Genomic DNA, 10,668 nt, shown 5'->3' with positions numbered 1-10,668 from the left:
TTTAATTTACCTATACAGTTAATGTTAATAATTTGAACTTACAAATGTTTAGTAATAAAACACAAGTTTCCATCTCCATCTACTTTATGATGAGGTTCTGTGACAGAGTTCATTTGAAAAAGGACTCGAATGCTTTTTTAAAAATTTAATTTAAAATCACAGTACTGAATGACCTCCCTGACTCCTGTCTCAGCCTCCCTCCAGCCATTTCTGTGCCAATCTAACCACATCATGCCTCCACCTAAAATCTTTTTTTACTTTTAATTAATTAATTTTAATTGTTGTTCAAGTAATTTTCTGCCTTTTACCCCCATCCCAGCCCACTCCCCAGCCCTCCCCACCTCCCTCCCATTCCCACCTCAACTAAAATTTTTTAAAAACTGCTATTTAATAGGGAATAAGGTAAAGTTCAAACTATTTGCATGACTACAAGTTCCTCCAAGATTTAGCACATGGTAGTGTGTGCTCCATCACTGTTGAATGAATCAATAAAAAGTGGAGAATGTATGAACTAGCTACATAATCCTACATTCCTCTTGAGTGTCAACAACATTAGTAATTATTATATGGTATTTACACATATTCATTTACATACAGTGATTTCCAGACACACCATCTTATTTACATGTGGTTTCTATAAATAAGTAAGGTAAGTTTAGGAAAAGGAAAGAAAAATACTTCCTTAGAAAGCAGGTGTGTAAGTTACCTCAAGAGGCAGTGACATTAAGGTTTTCCTAAATAGATTGATAATGGGTGACTGAAGATTATAAAGGTTTGTAACTAAATCATTCCCCTAGTCTGGCATTCACCAGGCTCTTAGAAGAGAGGTCACCAGTGACACAGGAAAAGGTCTGGGACGGTTTTTTTAAAAACAACCTTTTTTAATTTGAAGTATCTGGGACTTACACAGTAAACACGACCACGAACACCTAAACATAATAATTCTCCTTGACTTTGGAGCCAGTGCAAACCTGGTGGCTCCGCTTTCAACCCACCAGGCTGAGGACACCTTCTGCCAGGTATCCTCAACAACATCCACTTAAGGATGTTACTTGAGCGAGAACCTAGGAGACCGGTGTGAGTTCTGTCGCTCTCTAACATGGTAAAGTTATTTAAGCCTTAACTTTATCACACCCAGACTGATAAAACCTCCCCACGCCCTCACGGAGCCCCGGGCTTATTAAGGACTACACGAGGTCAATGTGGCCATTTCGCCGCCTTCCCGCTGTGCCAGTCACCGGCGCCACCGGTCCGCTCGGCTCCCTCCGCTGGAGGCCGCGGGACCTTCGTGCGCACGCGCTGCCGCTCCCCCGGGTCTGTCGCGCCTAGTGCGCGGGCCCTTGGAGCGACCCGCCGTCGCCCCGGGTGGGCGGGGGCGGGTGGGGGTGGGGGGTCGCGTGCGCGTGCCCGAGCAGCCCCGCCCCTGGCAGAGCGCGCCCCCCGGCGTCTAGGGGGCGGGGACGCGGGCGAGGCTGGCCATGGAAGCCTTGCGGAAAGCCCACGAGGCCGCGCTGCGGCTGCTGCTGAGCCGGCCTTGGGCCTCGGGCGCCGCCTCCCGCCCCAAGCCTCGCGCCTCGGAGGTGCTGACGCAGCACCTGCTGCAGCGACGCCTGCCGCACTGGACCTCCTTCTGCGTGCCCTACAGCGCCGTCCGCAACGACCAGTTCGGCCTCTCGCACTTCAACTGGCCGGTGCAGGGCGCCAATTACCACGTTCTGCGCACGGGCTGCTTCCCCTTTATCAAGTATCACTGCTCCAAGGCCCCCTGGCAGGACCTGGCCCAGCAGGATCGGTTCTTCACGGCGCTCAAGGTCGTCAACCTGGGTGAGTGGCCCGGGCGGGTGAGGCAGTCCCGCCGATGACAACGGCCCAACTGTTTGAAAAACATGCGTACGAACCTCTTCAGAGGTCAAGACTCCGGCCCAAGGTCAGACCACCTTGGCCCCAGAGGAGCCCAGCTTCGGCCGGTGCAGGCTCTCCCGGGCGCACGCGCTAGCCGCGTGTTGTTGGCTTTTCCGGACACTGCCTCGAGTCCCACCATTCCGCACCCTTCTAGCACTGGCCTTGACCCTGGTCTTTTGTAACCCCCAGCCAATTGGTGCTTATCAGGGCTAAGTTGTCCCTGGAAAGTGGGCGTTATCCACAGGCCTGTACTGAGGGATCACCTTGGGGAGGGGGCGTTCCGTTCCCCTTCCTGCCATTGTTAACTGGGAGGACCCCTACATTGGGCAGCAAGGAGGAGAGTGTAAGCCACTGCAAAGTTTCTTTCAAGTTAAAAATGTCTGACTGCACGACAGGATTTGTCCCAGGAACAAACTTTGCGCCTGTGTTCATATTTTAAAAACTGGAACTGCTTTTAAATTTCTTTGTTTTCTTTATATGGAGAGTCGTCAGGTTCCTTTTACTAATAGCACTAAAGATTTTCACCAGTCATGTTGGTTTCCTCAGGTCATAGGCCTAAAATACAGTGAAAAGACTCTCCCTCTTTAGTATTTGTAGGTTTTTATGGGAATATTGTAATTCTGATAGTATTTACTCTTGCTGGATGCTTATTTTCTTTTGGTTACTGACAGAAGAGGCTTGAACATTGACGTGGGGTATCTTTTATAGGTCAGTGAAAAATAGGCCTCAAGATGTTTTGAACCTATTAATAGCTGATACCAAATTAATCCAGATTTTAGTAATTCAAAATCTAGACTTGGGAGCTGAACTCTGTTACCCAACCAGGTTTTTTAAAATTAGAATTAAAGCTAGAGCAATTGCATCACTGTAATACAGTCTGATCGCTCATTCAATTTAAATGTGTGTATATTTTTGCTTATAATAACTCACACATGTCAATTATGGGGTTTTTGAGTCATTACCCACAGGAATTGTCCTGGGTTCAGTCCAATAAGGAGCAGTTTATTTAGCAATGGGTAATCCTTTAAAACATCTCTTATTGTTTGGCTTATGGACTGTATAGAGAGAGCATGCCCACCTAATTTTGAGGGTGATAACAGGTGAAACGATGAGGTGACTTAGAAAATTCAACTTATAATTATTTGGAAAGACTGGCGTGATGACTAGATTCAAGAAGAGTAAGTTTTTTATAAAAGTTTACTTTAGCTTTGCAGAATCAAAAAATCATTCCTCCCAAATGTAAATATTATAATAGGTTAGGAAAGCAGAATGGGAGAAAAAGGAGAACATGAGCCAAATGCTTTTTTTAAAGTTTTCACCATTTAAAACTTAATATTTTAGGAACACCTTAATGATTAGGGGCTTCTTGTTAAGACAGAAAGAAATTCAAAGAAAAGGAGGATACCCAGAACGTTCTCACACAGAAAGGTAAAACCTTTCGAAGAAAGAAACCGTTGTAGATTTTTATGGGGAAGAGAAGGTTGAAGAGTTATTGAATGGTCTTCGGGATATTTTAGAAATTCTCAAATCCTGCTTAGATGAGAATAAGAGTTTTAAGTTAAAAAGAAAAACTTTCTGCTCATGCATGCTTTAATACAAACTCGATTACACTGATAAAAGACATTTATTTCTGGAGTTTTTAAAGAGTAATGTACTCTCCAGTTTGGGACTGTTTATTTTATAGTTTTGTTAGAAGGTAGGGAATGTGCATTGGATAATAGGATTCTTTCCTACTCTGTGATGCACAGTTGCCCCTCTGGATCATCAAATACATAGTCTATTAATAAAAATACTCAGAATTGTATTCATTGTCTTCCTTTCCAAATTAGAAGTTACTGGAGTAATTCATTTTTACATTTTGTAAATAATAAAGATTACTCTCTTACCCATTTGTTCTCTTTCTCTTCTGCCCTTCCTTCTGTGGAAGCTGACGTTGTGCTGACGGTTTATCAGTCTGGGTATCCTGCTGGGAAGTAGATTGAGATTTAAGAAAAGCAACTTACCATTGGAATGAATTGGCAATCAGAGACTTGCTTGAAGTTCTAATTTTTTTTAAGTGCTTAATTTGACAGTGGTTTGTTTACCTACTGTTCAGCTGACTCAGAATGATTTATTATGCAAAGGACTGACTCTCCTGTTCATTTGATGTTATATGTTTTAGAAAGGCTGAAAAAAATTAATTTTCATAGAATCTTAAAGACTTTAAAGCATATGTGATATGAAGAAAACTGTTTTCCTAATGTGAAAATTATGTAGGACAAGTGGCAATTCCTCCCACGTAGTGTTTTAGCTCGACTGTATCAGATAGAGAGCAGGAAAAAAAATATATATATATATATAGTGTGTGTGTGTGTGTGTGTGTAATTTCTGACTCCTTTATCACAACTCAATCCCCTATCAAACAGCATTACTGGTGATGGTTCTTAGTTGTTTCTTAATAAGAGATAATGTAGTTATTAAGCTACTAATCGTTGATCAGTCCTCCATTTTAGCCAAAAAAAATTAACCATTTATTTGTGTGATTTTTTTAATGTTAATATTCAACTGAAAACTGTAGTAAATACTATAAAACAAACAAAATTTTCAGTGTCACCAGCTGTTCCTTATATCCATAGAATTGGTTTAAAAGGCATATTTTGCTCTCAGTGTATTCGAAAATTGATCATTGTTTTTACAGCCTGTTTTCCTCACTTGTTTGATATTCAGCTTTTGAAGCTGTGATATCATATTTTAAATTTAGTTTTTATTTCAACTGCTCCCTCTGCTCTTTGCTCACTTCTACCTGTTCTGTTCTTTTTCTTCTCTTGTCCACCGCCCCACCCCATGTCCCATTTGCCTTTTTTTTGTTTTGGGTCTTGGTGTATTTTTTTTACTTTCTGGTTAAATGATTTATAAATAGCTTTATGTTGCTAGTTTTTATGGATATTTTGTGACATTCCCTTGGGGTATTTAGGGATGCTTTTGGGTAAAGAAGGTAATATACTGTAAAAGGTTTCTAAGGCGTTCCACAGAACCCTGTGATAGTGACAAGCTGTGACCCAGTATATTCCTAAAAATAGAGAGGTGCCAGCTTGAATGGGCATTTTTGCCTCTTCTCATTGCCAGCTAGTGATGCTTCTGCTGATTAATCTTTGGCATTACAGTGGCTGGGATGCAGCTTCAGGGAATAAGCACAAAATAGTTCAATGCACTTATAAGCTCAAAAAGAGCATAACACAGCAAATGTACTCTTGCAGAAAAATAAGAAAAAAAGTTACCAATATTAGGTCCTGAGCATGTGTTGATTTCCCTATTAACTAGAAAGAAAAAGATTTTCCAAATGTACAGCTCTCTCTTTAAATTGCCATTTTCTGTCCAATTTCTGCATGGGAGCAATAAAATTAATACTGTGTAGAGCATACAATATTTGTTATTGATTTGGGTGCCTGTTGTTTTCTACATGCTTTATTATGGTAATGGTCATTGATTTCAAATAAACGCCTTAAAAAAGGTAGGAATCATGAAAGTTTGTGTCCAGCACAGTCTCATACGCATACGAGTGCCCATGTGCATGCCCAGATTGCAGTGCAGCGTATGTTTAGTTTCATGTCACAAATGGCAACTAATCCTAAATATATCAGCTGAATCTTATGAAACAGGAATATTCCAAGGAGGAAACATGTTGGTGGAGTCTATTATGTACTCATTTCAAATAAGCTGAAATGAGATTGTCTTAAAATCAAATGTAAACATAGTAGTGGGATCATTTCTCATGCTTGTCATCATACTAAAATTGTCCTTTGCGTAAAGTTTTGCCTTAGTTTTGAAGACAGCTATTTGACCCAGTTTCTTTTAAGTTGTACAAAGAAAATTACTTCAGCTGTCAGTGGTACTGTCTTACTTAAAGTACAGTGAAGTTGACTTAGTGATTGGTGCTCAACAGGAGTATCTACCACTAAGTTAATGAATATTCCCTGTTTGCTTATTTGTGAAAAGAATATAGAATGACTTCATAATTACCTGGAGGTAATTAATTAGTGCTTGTAAAGTGCTCTGAATTAAAATTTCTACCACCCCTATCTGTAGTTTAAAAAATCTCTAGGCTCATATAGTTGTTACCATGTTCCACGAATAGATGAAATCAAGCTCTTATAGTCTTAATTTACTAATATTTTGATAATTTTATTTTATAATCTGTTGACATTGCTAAAGCATGATTTGTATCATGACACATGTATGGGTGCATGATTAATGAGTATTGGTGTTCCAAAATGACATGTTGGTTTGTTTTTTAGGTATTCCAACTTTATTATATGGACTTGGCTCCTGGTTATTTGCTAGAGTCACAGAGACTGTGCATACCAGTTATGGACCAGTAACAGTGTATTTTCTAAATAAAGAAGATGAAGGTGCCATGTATTGAAAGTGTGCATTGGAAAACATAAATAGTGGATTTTGTCATGTGTGTGTACAATATTTATTTTTGATCCTTTGAAATAAAACTTTTGCAAACACCTTGTTCTCTCTGCAGTGTCTGGTTCTTTAAAATGAATCATGGCCCTCAAGAGGCAAAGCTTGTCAAACATTTCTATATATTTTATACACACATATACACACTCGGTTTAGCCAGTGGGAACTAGAAACACATGATACTTACACTATTTTTTTTCCCTAGAACTAGATTAAACTACAGATAAAAATGATTATAACATATAGATTCTATAGTTAGGTATTAACAAACTCTCTCCGAAGAGAAAATACACCCACACAAAGAATGAAGGGGAAAATCTTTTATATAATATTGGAAAAGGAAGTAGGGGATTTTAGGATATATTGTAGAGATGACATACCATTGGTAAATCCAAAATTGATGACAATTCTAATTGCTATCTGAAAACTAAACCATTCAGCTGCCAGGATTTTAAGTGGAAATTTGTTAAAGCCCTTGTGCCATTTACCTGGATAAGAGAGGTCCGGGTATAATGTTGAAACTATTTTTAAAAATTTTTATTGGGTTTATTGGGGTGACATTGGTACATAAAATTATATAGGTTACAGGCGTACAATTCTATAATACATCATCTGTATGTTGTACTGTGTGTTCACCACCCCAAGTGAAGTCTCCTTCCACCACCATTTACACCCCCTTCATCCTCTTCTACCTCCCCCCAAACCCCTCTCCAGTTGCTAATCACAATCCTGTTGTCTATCTATGAGGTTTTTTTTTCCCTTTGCTCAGTCCTTGACTTCACTGTTTTCACCCAGCTCCCTAACCTTCACTTCCCTCTGACAGCCGCCAGTCTGTTCTCTGTATCTGTGAGTTCATTTCTATTTTGTTAGTTTATTTTCTTATTGCCTGAAGACTCCAATGCCAGCTATAGTAATACACTGGTTAATGTAAATGCAGCAAGATGAATGAAATTAAGACTTATTAATAGTTAAAATAGCATGGTAATAAAATTAAGATCCAAAAAGACCCAGAAAAATAAATCCGATGACTGTTTATAAAAGCAATTAGTTGAAATGGTACATATCCATAGACTTATTGGTGATGGGATGTGGGCTGAAATTTTAAAGACCTGATGGCAGTTTTGCATTAGAATTTTATTAAGTTAATTGCATTTTTGAAAGCAAAGTCATTAAAAAATTTTATCCTTGGGGGTACTTACAAAATACTCAGATGAATGGTAGATTTCAGAAATTTGGAGTAATTTAGGGAGAACTAAGAACTATTTAATTTCTAAACCAATGGGTATTTAAGATTTATGAGCTCTCCTATAATTACAAACATACGTTATATATCATTTTATGTTAATGTGTTGCGATACTCCAACTTTTACACATTTTTTGTAGCAAAATATTTTATAAAATTCAATCTAACTGACATTTGGGTGCTGCTTCTGGCAAATCAGTAGAGAAAGTGCGTGGAAGTGGTTCAGGTGGAAGCACCAGAATAATGAAGTGATAGAAACTGGCTTTGTTAAAGGTAGTCATTTTAAATGAGCTACGGAGTGAACTGTTCTTCAAATATATGTACTGTTCACTTGTCTGAAAGTAATTCTAAGTAACTAACACTTTAATCAGCGAAGTACTTAGGCCAATATATTTAGTTCAGAAGAATATACTTGACACTAGTTAAATGAATGGCTTACACAAAGGAGATAGTGTTACATTAAGCTTCATTAATAATAAAACTGACCATTAGCATTTTGCAAGGAAGGCTAGAACTGATTTCCTCTGTAATGGGCAGAGTTAAATAACTATAGCTCATAAGTTTTAAGTCAAATATGGCTCCTTCATTGCTGCTGGTCTTGTCAGTACTTGGAAAGGCTAATAAAATGGTTTTTAATTACCAAACCATAAATACAGCTTTTCAGTATAATTGCACTTCTTTTCACACTGGCCTGTTTGATTTCTGATCATTTGTACTGCTGACTCTGCTTACCTGGTTTTCAATAGCTGTAGTCAGTGTGACTTCTTGTCCATACAGTGATAGGTAAGTCTCCTTGGAGAACATCCTTGACAAACTACCCTATTGATCTCTGTAATTCTCTGCTGCTTACAGCATTAAATAGAGCCTTGATTTCTCATCTGATGTGCTCACTGTGTAACAATTAAGCAAATGTAATATTTTCTTGTATTACATGAAAATCAATAGACCTCTTGCCCTTGTGGAGTTGATCATGGTGAAGGATGAACTCGGCGATGGCTAAGGGCATGGTTCAGATATTAAAATATCATTCATTGGATTTATTGAGTCTTGTGGTAAACCTTTTGGAAAATAAAGTTTCCCACTGAACAGTAATAATGTTTTAAGTTTTTTTACTTGAAATTTGTATATTACATAGAAGCACTGTGGCCTAAAAAGGAGAAAGTATAAATGCTGGAAGTCAGGAGACTGATTTTATTTTGAGTATCAAGCACCACCTTTTAACATCAGACCAATAACTACTATTCCTTTGTGTTTTCTGTTTTTCCACCTATAATCTGAAGACAAAACAGGAAACCTTTCTATCTTAATGTGTATCATGAATATGCTTATAAGCAAATGTAGTTTTATTTCAGTAAAAGCTGCTTTTGTAATCCTCATTCTTCTATTCCATATGTATTTATACTGAGAAGACTTCATTAATAGATGTTTAACACCATGTGACAGGAGGAAGGAACACACCCTGACGGCACCTTGTGTCCATGTGTTTGTGAACGTACTGGGGAGCTTGCGATGCCAAAAAGGGTTCCATGTGGACCCCAGCCTCCTGGATAGCAGTTTTCTTAGTCGATGAAATAGCCAAAGACAGCTTTTTTCCTTTTGCCTACATTTCTTTAATGGAATTTTGCCTTTAATATAATACAGGCAAAATTATTTTTTAGTGATGTGTTTTTAGTATAGAATCATACCCTATTGTTATTTCTATAAAAATCAATTATTCAGTATTGGAAGAAATTTCTAGTCAAAGTTCTTCGTTCCTGTGTAAGCGATGAACCACCACAAAGATGAAGTTAGAGTTGGGAGCATGATAGAAGTTGCTACAATAATATGAAAATCTTCCCTGGCTGGTGTGGCTTAGTGCCAGCCTGAGACCCAAGGTTCAATTCCCAGTCAGGGCACATGCCTGGGTTGTGGGCCAGGTCTCCAGTAGGGGCGCAGGAGAGGCCAACACATTGATGTTTCCCTCTTTCTCCCTCCCTCCCCCTCTCTAAAAATAAATAAAATCTTTTAAAAATAATATAAAAATTCCTAGTTTCTCAGTTCTAAGGTCTTAACAAAATATACAGCTATAATTTCTTTCATCACACATATTTAGTCACTCATTTTATTAATGACGTCAGTAAAAATTGAAACACAATTTTAATTCTTAAAAGCCATATGTATTAGCCCTGGCTGGGTAGCTCAGGTGATTAGAGCATTGTGTCCTGATACTCCAAAGTTGCAAGTTCCATTCCTAATCAGAGCACATACAAGAAACAATAAATGAATGTATAAATGAGCAGAACAACAAATCAATGTTTCTCTAAAAAGAAAAGCACCATATGTATCTCTTTTTATATAGACATTTTATTTTGTGTCCTTTTTATATTAAAACAGTAGTCACAGAACATTTATAATTCTTCATGATATAACTCTGAATGAATGATGTTTGAATGACTGGGGGGGGTGACATAAAGACAAGGATCTTGGTTTCATTTCATTTAAAAGCTAATGCAGATAACAGAAACTTTATCCTAAAGCCACTGGATCAGATATCTACTCTTTTTCAGCACTTGCCATTCAGAGTGAAATAACGTTTGGGGGCATCTTACCCTAAACAAGTACTTAGCATTACATCTCACCTGGGTCAACAGTCTAGGGTATCAAAGTTAAACTGTGTTACTGTAAATTAATGGAAAATGTAACTGCACTTTGCTGAAAGATCAATGTCCAATAAAGGCTGCACAATCAAATCTTGTTGCAATGATTGAGGTCTCTAATTGCCTTTCAAAGATAAGGTGGTAATCAACGAAACTTTAACTGATCTTTTTTACTAGTTCAATTACATGTTAATGACTAGTGCCAAGCCAGAATCTTTAACTACTTATACTTATTAAATCTTATGTTAGTAATGAAGAATTACTTTAGCTACACAATCAATAGAACACAAATCTTAATTACTATATTTCACTTTTTACCACTTTATGTGCTTGACAAATATTTCACAAGAGCTTTCTCAACAATAAGAAGTGTCACTGGCAGCGACGACAGTCCACAGAGTATGTTTCTAAGATAAAGTGGAGATCAGATGTCGAGAA

General features: G+C 38.2%; 1 protein-coding gene across 1 annotated transcript; it reads left to right on the top strand.

Moving 5' to 3' along the window:
* Positions 1-1,394: 1,394 nt before the first annotated feature.
* CUNH15orf61 (chromosome unknown C15orf61 homolog) lies at positions 1,395-6,396 on the top strand. The gene is made up of 2 exons (XM_037155783.2): positions 1,395-1,824; positions 6,177-6,396. The coding sequence occupies exons 1-2, from the start codon at positions 1,479-1,481 to the stop codon at positions 6,302-6,304; spliced, it is 474 nt and encodes a 157-aa protein (XP_037011678.1). The 5' UTR covers positions 1,395-1,478; the 3' UTR covers positions 6,305-6,396.
* The last annotated feature ends 4,272 nt before the right edge of the window (positions 6,397-10,668 follow it).

Source organism: Artibeus jamaicensis, unplaced genomic scaffold (genome assembly GCF_021234435.1).
Source record: "Artibeus jamaicensis isolate MK-2021 breed Jamaican fruit bat unplaced genomic scaffold, CSHL_Jam_final contig_548, whole genome shotgun sequence".
In the NCBI taxonomy this organism is placed as follows: Eukaryota; Metazoa; Chordata; class Mammalia; order Chiroptera; family Phyllostomidae; genus Artibeus; species Artibeus jamaicensis.
The sequence above is the reverse complement of the archived record's forward strand: the minus strand, read 5'-3'. Positions and strand labels throughout refer to the sequence as shown.

Excerpts from the sequence above, each read along its gene's own strand:
- CUNH15orf61 (XM_037155783.2), top strand. The coding sequence starts at position 1,479 with ATGGAAGCCTTGCGGAAAGCCCACGAGGCCGCGCTGCGGCTGCTGCTG. Across the intron at positions 1,825-6,176 it reads GCTCAAGGTCGTCAACCTGG|GTATTCCAACTTTATTATAT; the intron begins GTGAGTGGCCCG and ends TTTGTTTTTTAG.